The 17,060-nt window shown below is 46.6% G+C and overlaps 1 protein-coding gene across 2 annotated transcripts in view; it reads left to right on the top strand.

The window, feature by feature from the left end:
• The window catches only part of LOC136626338 (ovostatin-like), a 56,035-nt gene extending 47,764 nt beyond the window's left edge, over positions 1-8,271 (top strand). The window contains exons 36-37 of one of the 2 annotated variants that reach the window (XM_066601312.1): positions 4,660-4,806; positions 7,724-8,271. In XM_066601312.1, the coding sequence (XP_066457409.1) occupies positions 4,660-4,790 (131 nt within the window). In that variant the 3' untranslated portion in view covers positions 4,791-4,806; positions 7,724-8,271. The remainder of the gene's footprint in view (positions 1-4,659; positions 4,807-7,723) is intronic. The other variant, XM_066601313.1, reaches the window with a different exon arrangement.
• Positions 8,272-17,060: the final 8,789 nt, after the last annotated feature.

The following is a 17,060-nucleotide window of genomic DNA, read 5'->3' as shown; positions in this document are numbered from 1 at the left end:
AGGGCCAAAAGGTTTTGCTAGAAATGCTCCTCTTTTGACCAATGGCTGTTGCAGGTTGGTGGGATTTTACTCTCATGTGGTTTCTGTAGCAAGGGGCGATACCCTAAAGATGACTATACACTTTACATTGCTGTCAGTTATGGATGGAAGCTACATATTCCTCCTCACCCCCTCATATACACAGATACTCAGCCAGGAGTGCATGGGTTTTCAATGGTTAGCAAGAAATAACACACTGCCGAGTACATCTGGTAGCCGCTTATATTGTGGGGGGTTTGTGTTTGCTTTACTACTTTTGTAGACTGTAAAAAAAAAAAAAAAACATTTACTTTTGTCATCATATTTTGAGGGCCTTACATTTTTTTTTCTACTGATGGAGTTGTGAGGGAATATTTTTTAGCACTTTTTATTCTGCTTTTGAAAAGCCAAGAAGAAAACATGTAATTTTTGCATTTTTTATGTCTTTCACTGTGTGTTAATATTATAGTTTGGTTTATTACGGTCGCAATGAAACCAATTATGTCTAGCTTTTAATTTTTTTATACCTTTTGGCAAAAAGTAATTGTGCTGGAAAAAAAATGTGTTTTATTTTAAATATATTTTAAACACTATATTTAACTATTCGATTGTTTGACTATTGATGTAATACACTGTAATATTTCTGTATTGTAGTGTATTATACCTCTGGCAGGGTTCAATAAGAGTACAAAGATGGCAGACAGAGGGGTGCTCATTAGGTCTCTGGCTGTCATAGAAACTCCTTGGCACTCTGCAATTATGTTTCACAGGCAAAAATGGGGTGATATCTGCATCCTCCCTCTGTCAAACGACTTAGATGCTGTAGTCACTGATCTTCCTGGCATTTGCCGTGGCATAAATGCTTGGCAAAGGACACCAAAGGGTTAACATGTATCCTGTTGTATGAGTTGTTGTCCTGTTTGCCAGTAATTTTGGATCTTGGTGGCATAATAAGTTTTACCTTGGGAATTAAAAGTGGATCTTCATTTGGGGTGTTCCTATGGATGAAGGAAGATCCCTCTCCTGGGAGGGGGAGCACAGGCAGGGGTTGATGCCCTCCAGGCCCACTGCAAAATGCCGTGAGGGGCTGGACGCAACACAGGTTACAGGAATACGATGCAGACCACCAAAAGTGAAATGAGTCTTGTGTACAAAGTTAACAAGCAATTTATCTTTCACGTAATAGTCGCCTATTGCTATTTGCACCAACTCCATACCAGCATTAAGAAAGCAGCAGTATTAAGAATCAGAATTAGCGTTACTTTGCCAAGATATTCTCTATAACACAACAATGAATGGCCACCAGGGTATAATAAATAGCTTTTTAGAGAGAGGTTAGCACCTCCTTACTATCAATATGATTAACCGTATTTAGCATCTGTGCTCCTAGACTTCACGTTATGATGTAGCATTTCGCTTGTTTGTGACCTGCGAGCAGTTCCTTTAAATGATGTTTGCTGAAGCATAGATGTATATCTATATAACAGACCTGTTCCACTTACTCAGACCCTACGAGTGTGCGCACCCATGAAGGTCAACCTCACTTACGATTCGTGGATTACACAAGAAAATAGTGCTGCTTCTGAGTCCAGTGTAGTGAGGCTCATTTGCACCCACACTTGTAGCTTCTGTCCCGTTGGCAGACTGTGGCTCCTGTACCACTCTGTACTACTAGCCCAAAGTCTCTCTTTCACGAAAGCGTTCTCAGCCTTCTGAGGCAATGTTCTGATTACTCACCCCAGTAAACAGGTCCAGAAGAAAGTGATGTTCCTTCTCAGTCTCTCTGCAGCTCACACTTCCTGGACTGCTCCTGTGTCGCAGTTTTAAACTCTGTTCTTTGCAGAGCTTTAGTGAGCTTTTAGGTCCTGTGGAAGGGGGTGGGCTTACCCCTATTCATTATCTCCTATGTCAGTGATTCTCAACCAGGGTGCCATACTACCCTGGTGCACCGCGAGAGCCCGCAAAGGGTACCGCAGAAATATCCAATCAGTCGACCTGCGCATTCTTTCCCTCCTCTATATTGATCCCCGATAGGAGAATGGCCGGTGGAAGTGCTGCCCATGACTGCCTGACATCCAGCAGCAACCAAGTGGAGAAGGCGGCAGGTGGAAGTATCATCCGGATGCCTTCTGTCTCGGATGCTGTCAGTTCTCAGAGAGGAGCCCCGTCCAAGAGGCCGCTCTTGTATCTTCCTTAGTGTCCAGAAGTGAGGGGCAGTGGCAGCAACTTTTTGTAGGAAGGTAATTGATTTTCCTTACGTCCAAGGAAATCAATAATGTGGAGTATAAGAGGCAGCGGCGAGGCAGGTGCTGCAGAGTGAAGATGAAGCATGGTCATTGCTTTCAGGAGAGGGGTAGTGAGGCCTAGACATGGCTGCTACTGATTATCAGGTTAGAAATAAGTGCTCATTCACATCTGTGTTAGGGTGGTTTTACAGGGGCGAGAAAATCGCGCAATTTTTTTGCCTGATGCGATAGCCAGAAAAAAAGCAGATAATGAAACCAATGATTTTCAACAGTTTCCTTCCATCAGCGATGTTTTCACTGATGCGATGTTGAGAGAACAAAAAGCGCGGCATGTTCAATCTTTCAGCGATATGCGATTTTTTTTTTTTAAATCTCCCATGTTTCCCTATGGAGCCTGCTTTTTATCGCAACACAACAAACATGCGTTGCAATATGATTTTAACATTGACTGTCGCAATAAAAAAATGTGCGATCTTATCGCAGGCGGCAGCGGTGCGATATCATTCTTAAAAAAAGCATCACTGGCGCTCATGACATCATAGAGGCTGTGTTAACCCCTTGTGGTAGCATCTTATGCATAATACAACAGAGTGATCTTTTAATTGTCTGGGTACATATGAGTGTTACAGTACATTCTGTATCTATTAGGCTGTGCTCACGTTTTGTGACCACTCAGAGGCAGCCTTGTTGCTGATGCTATAGAACTCGGCAGTCAGCGTGTCCATGTAATTCAGCGCAAATGGTGGGCATTAGCTGCAATAACACATGGCCATTTATAAACAAATCGAACGTATCTGTGCTAAACTACAGCAATGTACCAACTTGCTGCAGCATCAGCATCAGCCACAAGGTGTCCATAACTTAGTCTGCGGACCGACCACGAAATGCAAACACAGTTTAAGACTTAAAGAGTCTCTGTCACCATGTTTTTGCACCCCTTTCTGAGGGCAGCACAAGGTAGTGACGATATGTTTGCTGTATGGATCTGTGCAGTAGTTTTGGAGAAACTTATTTTATTAGTAGCAGCACATACATGGAGGACTACTTAAAGTAGTCCTGGATATTCATGAGCTGCAGACAACCTACACTAACTTGTCCTTCAGCCATTGATTGACTGCTGTCTGCCTATTACTTTGCATAGAGAGGGAGCTGCCAATTATTGGGTGGTAGCTGTGGCTAACCTGCACCTCATGAATATGCACGACTAGTTTTGTGTCTGTCTACTAATAAAATGCATGTTTCTCCAAAACTACTGCACAGATATATACAACAGACATATTACTGTAATCAGCACAACAGGCACTACTTTATGGGGCTGCAAAAAGATGGTGACAAATTCCCTTTAATGCACTGACACTGTAAAGCTAATTTGTAGTTACAAAATCAGTCTAATCTATAATGCAGCTGGTCTGCAGGGAATGATCCTCTGTCTGAGCTCCCTGTCATGAAAGTGCAATGATGGAGGAACGCATATCCTGTCCGAGACCCCCTGCCTGACCTCTTCAGGAATATACCTGAAGCTGGTGCCCTCTCCCTGCCCCTCCTTCCCATTGAGGACAGCATTGTCTACATTACTCAGGAAAACATCTTCAGTGTAAGTCAAGTGCTGTTGTAAAACTTACACTGCGGTCCGGGCTGCATCTCAGTCTGGCAGAGTGGAATGTGGTCTTACAGTGGCTGGTACCGCTTCCCCTGTGCACTCCATCAGTTTGTGCGGCTTGGGGCTTTGATTGGTGGCGCAGCAGAAGACAGAGCAAACTGCTGATCGCCACTCCACCACCAATCAGTGCTCACAGTGAAGGGGAGAGGAAGAGGCATCTTTCGTCTCCTTCCTTTTCACTCTGCCATTCATTCAGCCCACTGTGTGTAGCTCCGATTCCCTGACCCCATGCCAATAATATGACGATTTTGTTGTATTGTTCGGCAGGAGGCAGGAATAGGAGTTTCTGGAGAAAAAATGACTTTACTTCATATCCACCAGTGCTTTTCCCTGAAAGTAGCCACTCCCGGCACTGACCCTCCAGCGCCGAGTGACAAATATGGGCCTACCACTAGATCAGTATTAACTTAGTTTACCAAGCTCTTGCTATAAAGAAAGGTTTTACACTGTACACTATTCGAAGAGATGCCTGAGGATGGCTCTCATCTTGTGGTTTACAGTGTTGGTTTGGCCCACAAGAGTACCAGAGGATCCTCCAGTGGGCCCAAGCTCTGACACCAGTGGGAAAATTATCCCATTTGGAGGCAACTTGAAAGACAATGATTTGTCACTAAGATTATTTGTCAATCCAATAGAAATAGAGTTTTTAGACCTTATTAATGGTTTGTCCTTTGTGTACAATGATTACAAAGATTATGATGCAGATGTAAGTGGACATGCACATATTCTATATAGATGGAGGGCGGACTGAAGAATCATCTCCAGCAGTGGGCCCAAAGGACCCTCCATCAAAATCTAGAAGAAAGATTGGAGTCGTGTGGATGAAAGAATATGGAAGGAAGAAGATGTCAAAGAGGAAAGCGTAATCAAGCAACAGTCCAGGTTCAGTACATGGACAAGCAGCAGTAGGTTGTAGAATAAGGAAGCAACAAGCTAAACTAGAAGCAGGAAGCACAAAAATCCAGGAACCAAGAAAAAAAGCTCGGGACCCGGCGTCCCACATACAAAAATGCTCGAGTCTCCCATTGTAGTCAATGGGGTTCGTTACTCCAGTAGAGCTCTTGAATTTTACGAAAAGCTCGACTCGAATAACGCGGACCCGAGCATTTGGGTGTTCGCTCATCTCTAGTATGAAGCGCTCAGTCACTGCTGGAAGAGAAGTTGAAATTAGTTAAGTCAGAAATGAAGACTGTTAGGAGACCTGTATTAGCTTAGAAAGGACTTTGCATATAATAATTGAGCATAGTTCAACATCACAAAATCCACTGTGAGATAATGATCCATTTAATCATCCTGAAAATAACTTTCAGAATTTTTAGTTCTTTCAGTAGCTATGACAAATTTCTTCCTATCAGAAGAGCACTGCAAAAACAATTTACAGAATTTGGAAGGGGATTGTATTCCTAAATCTGAAACGACATTGTCAGGGAAACCATATAATTCAAAGACTTCCCGAATAGTCAGTTCAACAGTTTGTTCCGCAGTGGGTACTTCGTCAGTTGTAATAAAATGGGCCCTTTTCGTGAGACAGTCTCTCTAGACGACCAAGATAGTGTTCATTCCTTTAGAAATAGCTAGTGCAACCACAAAGTCCATAGAAATTGAGCCAAAAGGTGAAATGGAATGGGGAGTGGCTGTAACAAACGCAAAGGAGAAGAGTGTGGAATTGTTTCTTAAGTTCAAACAACACATAAAGAAACCATATTGTCATCCTTCTTAAAGCTTGTCCACCAAAAGGATCAGAAAAGAAGTTACTGAGGTTTTTTAATACCTAAATGTACAATCAGTTGAAAATCATGAACCAATTTTAGAACATCAAGTCGGGCTGCTTCTGGTACATGCAATCGATGAAGGTGCATCAAGAATCCATCCTTGAAGAAGAGACTAAGCAATGAGTCATTCTTATATATATCTTTTCAATGAGTGGCCCTTACAGAATTCTTTTCAGACACAATTGTGCTGTTTGATTTATCTTTCAATATGGCCGAAGAACTTCCAGGATAAATTGTCAGCTATACCATTTTTTGGATTCAGATTGAGACGTTATCACAAAATTTAATTTCAAAGGAGAAGAAACTCCATCTTGCTTCTCTGAAGAGTAACCTTTTGGCGTCATGGAAGGATTCCAGATTTCTACGATCAGAAAGTACAGTTGCAGGATTAACAGTTTCCTCCAAAAGATGCCTTCACTCAGCAAATGAACTTTTAATTCTAGCAGTTCTTTGTTTTTGATGTCATAATTCCTTCTGGAAGAGGACATTGGTGAGCAAAGTAAGCATAATGGTGCAACAGCATTTTGTTTCCAGACTGCTGAGAAAGGATTGTTCCTTCTGCTGAATCAGATGCTCCAGTCCCGACCATGAAGGGCAACTTTGTACTTGGATAAATTAATATGGGTGCTGAAGTGAAGAGAGTCTTCAATTTAATAAAAGCCTCCTGAGACTCTGGTATCTAAACCAAATGAACAGTTGTCTTTGTTAGCTGAGTTATTGGTGCAATGATCTTGGAGACATTTCAGAGGAACTTGTGCAAAAGTTAACTAAACCAATAGAAGTCTAGCCAATCATGACAAATTCAAAGCAAGTTCAGTCTACAGCCCTGGTTTTACCAGGATCCATACTCGGGCCATTTGGAGATGCAATGAACCCAAGAAATTGAGTTGTTATCTCTTCAAATTCACATTTGTATTCAAGTATAAACTGTGTTCTTCAAGTCATTGCAGTACCGTGCACACATATTTAAGATCCTCACAATTTGTGTGAAAAAACTAAGATATCATCCAGGTGGGCCATTACAAGTTCTAGTCTGGCAAGTTCATCTTTTTCCTTGCTCTGAAAGTCATCACCAAAATTGTCTTTTCTGGGCTAATATATTCCAAGTGGCATGAGCTAACCAGCGGTGAAATTCTACTTCAGCAACTAAGCGATTTCCTTGCCACAGATTATGCAGTTTTGCCTGGAGAGGCTCATGCTAGAGCTTCATTGGTCAGACGATTGATGGCAAATGGTACCCTTTTCTCATCACTGGTTATTGGAGCAGGTCGCAGTTGAAAATATATGTATAACTGAAGGAAACCTCGTTAAGCATGACATTTGTCACTGAACTTGATGGTAAAGGCATGTATGAATTTGGATCTCCAGCTGAGCCACGCAATTCCAAAAGTTGCCTTTTGTAATTCAACATTTTGTAGGACTTACACTAGTTTTGCAGCTGAGAACGTTTCTTTTTAGGTGGCAATGAATTCTTTTGGGTTGACACTTGCTACCTCAAAATTGCCACAATGGACTTCCATATTACTCTGCCAATGTCTGGTAGTGGGTTTGAGGTCCAGTCACTGATACAATCTGGATGAAAGTTGCGAATGAAGCAAACACAGTCAAGTAACAGTCCAGATTTGGTACACATAAAAGCAGCAGTAGTGTGAGGCAGAGAAGTATTCAGAGGCAATCTTGATTCGGTGTACAGATAAGCAGCAGCGGATTTGTAGAATAAAGTAGCATCAATCCAGACTACAGGGAGGAAGCACTGTGGCCAGTCTTATAGGAAGTCCTGAGGTTTGGCTAATTAGACAATCAAGTCGAGAAATTCCAAGAACCAAGGAACTAGGTCAATAGGTTCAGCAAAAGCACTGTCTAGAATCACCAGTAGCACAGTGACAAGAGCTACTGACTGGGACAAAGAAGGTTTCCAGGTTTGATTCCTGAGAACCCTAGTCCAATGCTAATTACATCTGTGAAGTGTACGTCTTGTCAGTATGTGTTGGTTACATTTTTATTTTCTTTCTTTCTTTTTTTTTTAGCGTCTTCATGAGAGGATGACTTACTGCAATGAAGGAAGCTGATCTTAAATTCTAGCACCATGTGATCAATTTCTAGAGAAGATCCTTGATCTGGAAGATACTAGAACATATCTTGAAAATGTGTATTAATAAACATTTCTCTTTGTAAAACTATATTTTTCTTTCTTCTTCCATTTTTCAAGAAATCTTGTAGATGACTACATATTGTAGCAAGGGCCAAAAATGTTTCTGTATTTCATCCATTATCTGTGTATTACAGTTGATGTTATGTAAAATAATGAGATTCTTGTAGACTGCTAATCTCCAGCCTTTGGCTCGCTAGCTGTTGCAATACTACAACAACAGAGAGCTGTGGTTTTGGCAGAGATTGGAGACCACTGTTGTGGAAGAATAGATTTTACAGATGCTTTCATGTTAAAGACATTCTTCTCTTTTGTGTTAGAATTTTAACAGTTGACATTTTTATGATGACCTTCATTTGTATCTTGGGCGTACACCTTCTCCTCACGACCTGCAAATTATGGAAATAAAACTGACATAAGAAATAATGTGATTCTGTAGACAATGGTTTAATCACAATATTCAGGTTTGTGAGTATGTGTCCAGGATGGACTTTACACAGTGGTAAAAGATTTACAAAGGCAGGTAAACAGGTGGTTGTTCTCTGCATGTAACGAGGCAATGAACACCACAATGCTACTATAAGGGCGAGCACCCACTGGCGTTTGCGTTTTCCGCGATTTTTCCGCGCGTTTTTCGCGGCGTTTTTCGCGGCGTTTTCGCGGCTTTTCCATTAATTTCCATTGACTTTCATGGGTGCATTAGGAGAAAAATAAGGACACATATGCAACTGACAGTTCCTATGTTAAAAACGCAAACGCAACGCAAAAAAAACGCCAGTGGACAGGAACACATGTTATCTCTATGCCTGTGCAGGAAAAACGCAAAACGCAAAACGCAGGTAAAAAAACGCCAGTGGGTGCTCGCCCTAAGGCTGGGTTCTCACACGGCTGAATCCTGCCGGAAAGCTCGTGGTTTGGCTGCAGTGAAAAACCACGATATTTCCGCTGGGAAAGCGCTGCTTCAAAACCTGCAGCACTTAACCATGGGTTTTGGAGCGGCTTGGCGCACGCTTTTCCATTGCGTCTGGCGCTCCCATAGAGGAGAGTGCGGTCGCAAATGGAAAAAAAAACTGACATGCAACAGCTGAGCAATCCGTACTGCAGCACCAGCTTCTGCCGGCTTTGCTGCAATGTTTCGCCGCCCAGTGCGGTTGAGATTTTTGACAAATCTTGGCCACATGGCTGGCTAATTCCGGGATTAGCAGCCGCAGGCAGATTTGCCGCAGCGAAATTCTGGACAGATTTTCCGCGGAAATTCCGCCCTGTGTGAACCCACCCTAAGGGCTCCTTTACAGGATTTTCTCGCCAGTGTGTAGTTTGTAGAAAACCACTGCTAGCTGCGTAAAGTCTGCAAATAATTCATAGTGGGCGGACTGGCAACTTTGAAGGAAATCTGAGGCTGCTGACACGTAGTGTGTAGAGATGAGCGAGCACCAAAATGCTCGGGTGCTCGTTACTCGGGACGAACTTTTCGCGATGCTCGAGGGTTCGTTTCGAGTAACGAACCCCATTGAAGTCAATGGGCGACCCGAGCATTTTTGTATTTCGCCGATGCTCGCTAAGGTTTCCTTGTGTGAAAATCTGGGCAATTCAAGAAAGTGATGGGAACGACACAGCAACGGATAGGGCAGGCGAGGGGCTACATGTTGGGCTGCATCTCAAGTTCACAGGTCCCACTATTAAGCCACAATAGCGGCAAGAGTGGGCCCCCCCCCTCCCAAAAACTTTTACTTCTGAAAAGCCCTCATTAGCATGGCATACCTTAGCTAAGCACCACACTACCTCCAACAAAGCTCAATCACTGCCTGCATGACACTCCACTGCCACTTCTCCTGGGTTACATGCTGCCCAACCGCCCCCCCTCCCCCCCACAGCGCACACCAAAGTGTCCTTGCGCAGCCTTCAGCTGCCCTCATGCCACACCACCCTCATGTCTATTTAGAAGTGCGTCTGCCATGACGAGGAACCGCAGGCACACACTGCAGAGGGTTGGCACGGCTAGGCAGCGACCCTCTTTAAAAGGGACGGGGCGATAGCCCACAATGCTGTACAGAAGCAATGAGAAATAGAATCCTGTGCCACCGCCATCAGGAGCTGCACATGTGGGCATAGCAATGGGGAACCTATGTGCCACACACTATTCATTCTGTCAAGGTGTCTCTGCATGCCCCAGTCAGACCGGGCTTTTTAATTCATAGACACAGGCAGGTACAACTCCCTATTGTGAAGTCCCTGTCGACCGACAGCATGGGTGGCTCCCTGGAATCCACCGGCGATACACAAAAATATCCCATTGCATTGCCCAACACAGCTGAGGTAGTAATGTCGTGCTTAATGCAGGTGGGCTTCGGCCCACACTGCATGCCCCAGTCAGACTGGGGTTCTTTACAAGTGGCAACAGATGCATTTATAATTCCCTGTGGACCCACAGCATGGGTGGCTCCCTGGAACCCACCGGCGGTACATAGAAATATCCCATTGCATTGCCCAACACAGCTGAGGTAGTAATGTCGTGCCTAATGCAGGTGGGCTTCGGCCCACACTGCATGCCCCAGTCAGACTGGGGTTCTTTAGATGTGGAAACAGATGCATTTATAATTCTCTGTGGACCCACAGCATGGGTGGGTGCCAGGAAGCCACCGGCGGTACATAAATATATCCCATTGCATTGCCCAACACAGCGGATGCAACGTCAGCTGTAATGCAGGTGGGCTAAAAATTCATTTGATTACACTGTAGGCGAGGGCCCACAAAAATTGCTGTATCAACTGTACTAATGTACATCAGAAAAAGTGGCCCTGGCCAACCAAGAGGGCAGGTGAAACCCATTAATCGCTTTGGTTAATGTGGCTTAAGTGGTAACTAGGCTTGGACGCAGCCCAGTTTAACGAAAAATTGGTTCAAGTTAAAGTTTCAACGCTTTTAATAGCATTGAAACATATAAAAATTGTTTAGAAAAATTAGATGAGTGAGCCTTGTGGCCCTAAGAAAAATTGCCCGTTCAGCGTGATTACGTGAGGTTTCAGGAGGAGGAGCAGGAGGAGGAGGAGGAATATTAGACACAGATTGAGGAAGCAGAAATGTCCCCGTTTTGGATGGTGAGAGAGAACGTAGCTTCCATCCGCGGGTGCAGCCTACGTATTGCTTACGTATCGCTGCTGTCCGCTGGTGGAGAACAGAAGTCTGGGGAAATCCAGCCTTTGTTCATCTTGATGAGTGTTAGCCTGTTGGCACTGTCGGTTGACAGGCGGGTACGCTTATCTGTGATGATTCCCCCAGCCGCACTAAACACCCTCTCCGACAAGACGCTAGCCGCAGGACAAGCAAGCACCTCCAGGGCATACAGCGCTAGTTCAGGCCACGTGTCCAGCTTCGACACCCAGTAGTTGTAGGTGGCAGAGGCGTCACGGAGGACGGTCGTGCGATCGGCTACGTACTCCCTCACCATCCTTTTACAGTGCTCCCGCCGACTCAGCCTTGACTGGGGAGCGGTGACACAGTCTTGGTGGGGAGCCATAAAGCTGTCCAGGCCCTTAAAGACTGTTGCACTGTCTGGGCTGTACATGCTGCTCGATCTCCGCACCTCCCCTGCTACCTGGCCCTCGGAACTGCGCCTTCTGCCACTAGCGCTGTTGGATGGGAATTTTACCATCAGCTTGTCCGCCAGGGTCCTGTGGTATAGCAACACTCTCGAACCCCTTTCCTCTTCGGGAATGAGACTGGGAAGGTTCTCCTTATAGCGTGGGTCGAGCAGTGTGTACACCCAGTAATCCGTAGTGGCCAGAATGCGTGTAATGCGAGGGTCAAGAGAAAGGCATCCTAACATGAAGTCAGCCATGTGTGCCAGGGTACCTGTACGCAACACATGGCTGTCCGCACTAGGAAGATCACTTTCAGGATCCTCCTCCTCCTCCTCCTCCTCCTCCTCAGGCCATACACGCTGAAATGATGACAGGCAAGCAGCATGGGTACCGTCAGCAGTGGGCCAAGCTGTCTCTTCCCCCTCCTCCTTATCCTCCTCATGCTCCTCCTCCTCCTCCTGAACGCGCTGAGATATAGACAGGAGGGTGCTCTGACTATCCAGCGACATACTGTCTTCCCCCGGCTCTGTTTCCGAGCGCAAAGCGGCTGCCTTTATGGTTTGCAGGGAACTTCTCAAGATGCATAGCAGAGGAATGGTGACGCTAATGATTGCAGCATCGCCGCTCACCACCTGGGTAGACTGCTCAAAGTTTCGAAGGACCTGGCAGATGTCTGCCAACCAGGCCCACTCTTCTGAAAAGAATTGAGGAGGCTGACTCCCACTGCGCCGCCCATGTTGGAGTTGGTATTCCACTATAGCTCTACGCTGCTCATAGAGCCTAGCCAACATGTGGAGCGTAGAGTTCCACCATGTGGGCACGTCGCACAGCAGTCGGTGCACTGGCAGATTAAAGCGATGTTGCAGGGTGCGCAGGGTGGCAGCGTCCGTGTGGGACTTGCGGAAATGTGCTTTACGAGCAGGTCTGACAAGCCTGGGTAGCTTTTCTGAAAGCGCTGAACCACCCAATTAAAGATGTGGGCCAGGCATGGCACGTGCGTGAGGCTGCCGAGCTGCAGAGCCGCCACCAGGCTACGGCCGTTGTCACACACGACCATGCCCGGTTGGAGGCTCAGCGGCGCAAGCCAACGGTCGGTCTGCTCTGTCAGACCCTGCAGCAGTTCGTGGGCCGTGTGCCTCCTATCTCCTAAGCTGAGTAGTTTCAGCACGGCCTGCTGACGCTTGCCCACCGCTGTGCTGCCACGCCGTGCGACACCGACTGCTGGCGACGTCCTGCTGCTGCTGACACATCTAGATTGCGAGACAGAGGTTGAGGAGGAGGAGGAGGAGGAGGGTGCTTTAGTGGACGAAGCATACACCGCCGAACATACCACCACCGAGCTGGGGCCCGCAATTCTGGGGGTGGGTAGGACGTGAGCGGTCCCAGGCTCTGACTCTGTCCCAGCCTCCACTAAATTCACCCAATGTGCCGTCAGGGAGATGTAGTGGCCCTGCCCGCCTATGCTTGTCCACGTGTCCGTAGTTAAGTGGACCTTGCCACTAACCGCATTGGTGAGGGCGCGTACAATGTTGTGGGAGACGTGGTCGTGCAGGGCTGGGACGGCACATCGGGAAAAGTAGTGGCGACTGGGAACTGAGTAGCGCGGGGCCGCCGCCGCCGCCATCATAGCTTTGAAAGCCTCCGTTTCCACAACCCTATACGGCAGCATCTCAAGGCTGATAAATTTGGCGATGTGGGCGGTTAACGATTGAGCGTGCGGGTGCGTGGCGGCGTACTTGCGCTTGCGCTCCAACACTTGCGCTAGCGACGGCTGGACTGTGCGGTGCGAGACATTGGTGGATGGGGCCGAGGACAGCGGAGGTGAGGGTGTGGGGGCAGGCCAGGAGACGGTAGTGCCTGTGTCCTGAGAGGGGGGTTGGATCTCAGTGGCAGGTTGGGGCACAGGGGGAGAGGCAGCGGTGCAAACCGGAGGCGGTGAACGGCCTTCGTCCCACCTTGTGGGGTGCTTGGCCATCATATGTCTGCGCATGCTGGTGGTGGTGAGGCTGTTGGTGGTGGCTCCCCGGCTGATCTTGGCGCGACAAAGGTTGCACACCACTGTTCGTCGGTCGTCAGGCGTCTCTGTGAAAAACTGCCAGACCTTAGAGCACCTCGGCCTCTGCAGGGTGGCATGGCGCGAGGGTGCGCTTTGGGAAACAGTTGGTGGATTATTCGGTCTGGCCCTGCCTCTACCCCTGGCCACCGCACTGCCTCTTGCAACCTGCCCTGCTGCTGCCTCCCCCTCTGAAGACCTGTCCTGAGTAGGCGTTGCACACCAGGTGGGGTCAGTCACCTCATCGTCCTGCTGCTCTTCCTCCGAATCCTCTGTGCGCTCCTCCCTCGGACTTACTGCCCTTACTACTACCTCACTGCAAGACAACTGTGTCTCATCGTCATCGTCCTCCTCACCCACAGAAAGTTCTTGACCCCGGGAACTTTCCAATGGTTGTGCATCAGTGACGATAAACTCCTCTGGTGGGAGAGGAACCACTGCTGCCCAATCTGAGCAGGGGCCCGAGAACAGTTCCTGGGAGTGTTCCCGCTCCTGAGCATGTGTCATTGTAGTGGAGTGAGGAGGCTGGGAGGAAGGAGGAGCAGCAGACAGAGGATTCGGATTTGCAGCAGTGGACGGCGCAGAACTCTGGGTGGATGATAGCTTGCTGGAAGCACTTTCTGCCATCCAGGACAGGACCTGCTCACACTGCTCATTTTCTAATAAAGGTCTCCCGCGTGGACCCATTAATTGTGCGATGAATGTGGGGACGCCAGAAACGTGCCTCTCTCCTAATCGCGCAGCAGTCGGCTGCGACACACCTGGATCAGGAGCTCGGCCTGTGCCCACACCCTCACTTGGGCCTACGCGTCCTCGGCCGCGTCCACGTCCTCTAGCCCTACCCCTCAGCATGCTGTATTACCAGTGATTTCACAGCCATGAAATAAATTGGCGCAAGCCTGCAGGCCAAAAAGAATTTTTTCCCTGCTTTTTACAAGGAACACCCACACTGCGTGTATTCAATGAATACTAAGTTTAATAACTGTGTTGTGGCCCTGCCAATTTGTCCCAGAACTGCAGTGATGCAAAGTAATTCGCTACCTACAGCAGATCAGGGATTTCCCATGCAGGAAAAAAATTGCCGCACGCCTGCGGTAAAACGTAGCTGACTGCATCTGATTTTTTCTGAACGTTCAGCGCACAGCACACACGTACACAGAGCCCTGAGTACTGTAAGAGGCAGGCCAAATAGAATTTTTTCCCTGCTTTTTACAAGGAACACCCACACTGCGTGTATTCAATGAATAATGTATGTCTTCTGGCCCTGCCTACACAATTCTATCCCTGTAGTATTGATGCCGGGTGCAATGCTCTGCACAGCCGGTTTTGAGAAAAAAAAAAAAATATGCAACACTGCTAACAGCAGCCTGGACAGTACTGCACACGGATAGATGTGGCCCTAGAAAGGACCGTTGGGGTTCTTGAAGCCTACACTAACTCCTAACACTCTCCCTGCCTAACCCCCACTTCTGTCCCTATTGCAGGGCGCAATGCTCTGCAGATCCAATTTTGGAAAAAAAACTAAAAAATACTGTGCCAACACAGTACTGCACACTAGTAGATGTGGCCCTAAGAAGGACCGTTGGGGTTCTTGAAGCCTACACTAACTCCTAACGCTCTCCCTACAGCAGCTCCAGCACGATAGTACTTTCCCTCAGCTAAGTCACAAGGCATCTGTGGCGAGCCGCGGGAGGGGCCGATTTTTATACTCGGGTGACATCAGATCTCCCCAGCCACTCACAGCAGGGGGGTGGTATAGGGCTTGAACGTCACAGGGGGAAGTTGTAATGCCTTCCCTGTCTTTCAATTGGCCAGAAAAGTGCGCTAACGTCTCAGAGAGGAAACTGAAAGTAACCGGAACACCGCGTGGTACTCGTTACGAGTAACGAGCATCCCGAACACCCTAATATTCGCACGAATATCAAGCTCGGACGAGTACGTTCGCTCATCTCTAGTAGTGTGTGTTTTTGCTGTTTGCCTGTTTGGTTTTCTTTTTGTTTTATATTAACAACCCCACTGCTAACCTCGTACGGTCTGCAAATACACTCTTAAAAAAATCAAGCACCTAAAAGGAATTGTTTTGTTGCAAAACTCGTCATATAGCTACATCTCAGGCAGATATGCAAATGCCTGGATTTGTGGGTTGATTAGATAAACCTTCCTGCCACCTGAGGGCTTAAAAACGGTTCCACCCTTGGCCTATAAAAAGGCTCTCAGAGGCTACGTGCTTGTAGTAGACCTCTGTTTCTGCTTGTGTAGAGCTTGCTGTCCACTAGACGCTTCTCCAAAACAATCAAAGAGATTTCACCCAGTTAACAGAGTTTGAAAGAGGACGCATTATTGGAATGCAAGAACATAGAGCCACCGGGCTCAGGACACCCTCGACAGATGGTAGAATCGTAGAATGGTAGATTTGGAAGGTACCTCCAGGGTCATCGGGTCCAACCCCCTGCTCAATGCAGGATCACTAAATAATCCCAGACAGATGTCTGTACAGCCTCTGATTGAAGACTTCTATTGAAGGACAACTCAGCACCTCCCATGGCAACCTGTTCCACTTATTGATCACCCTCAGTGTCAAAAAGTTTTTTCTAATATGTAATATGTTATTTATAAAATGTAATCTGTGTCTCCTTCCTTTCAGTTTCATCCCATTGCTTCTAGTCTTTCTTTGTGCAAATGAGAAGATGGCTGATCCCTCTGCACTATGACAGCCCTTCAGATATTTGTAGACAGCTATTAAATCTCCTCTCAACCTTTCATTTTTTCAAGCTAAATATTCCCAGATCCTTTAATGGTAGAGTTGGAAGGGTCCTCAAGGGTCATTTATTTCAACCCCCTGCTCAATGCAGGATTCACTGAATAATCCCAGGCAGATACTGTATTTGTCCAGCTGCTGTATGAAGACTTCATTGAAGGAGAACTCACCACCTCCCGTGGTAACCTGTTCTACTCATTGATCGACTTCACTGTCTAATATCTAATCTGTGTCTCCTCCCTTTCAATGTCATCCCATTGCTTCTAGTCTTTCCTTGTGCAAATCAGAATAGGGATGATCCCTCTACACTGGGACAGCCCTTCAGATATTTGTAGACTGCTATTAAATCTGCTCTCAGGCTTCTTTTTTGCAAGCTAATCACTTCCAGATCTTTTAACCGATTCTCATAGGACATGATTTGCATACGGTTTACCATCCTGGTAGCGCTCTCTGCACCTGTTCCAGTTTGTCCATGTCTTTTTTAAATTGAGGTGCCAAGAACTGGACACAGTATTCCAGATGAGGTCTGATCAAGGAATAGTAGAGGGGAATAATTGCCTCATGTGATCTAGATTCTATGCTTCTCTTAATACATCCCTAGAATTGTGTTTGCCTTTTTGGCTGCTGCATCACACTGTTGACTCATGTTCAGTCTGTGATCTATTAGCATACCCAAGTATTCAGTCCTCCCTATGAGTGGAGCATAAGTAGACAGGCAGATAACCTTCCCTGCAACACAATGACGATGGAGAAATGTCCGCTTTCAACTTTATTGCAAGGTAGAGGTAAAACTGTAGAACAAAGAAAATAAAGCACTTAGCAA

The sequence above is a fragment of the Eleutherodactylus coqui genome, chromosome 4, assembly GCF_035609145.1.
Source record: "Eleutherodactylus coqui strain aEleCoq1 chromosome 4, aEleCoq1.hap1, whole genome shotgun sequence".
Taxonomy (NCBI): domain Eukaryota; kingdom Metazoa; phylum Chordata; class Amphibia; order Anura; family Eleutherodactylidae; genus Eleutherodactylus; species Eleutherodactylus coqui.
The sequence above is the reverse complement of the archived record's forward strand: the minus strand, read 5'-3'. Positions and strand labels throughout refer to the sequence as shown.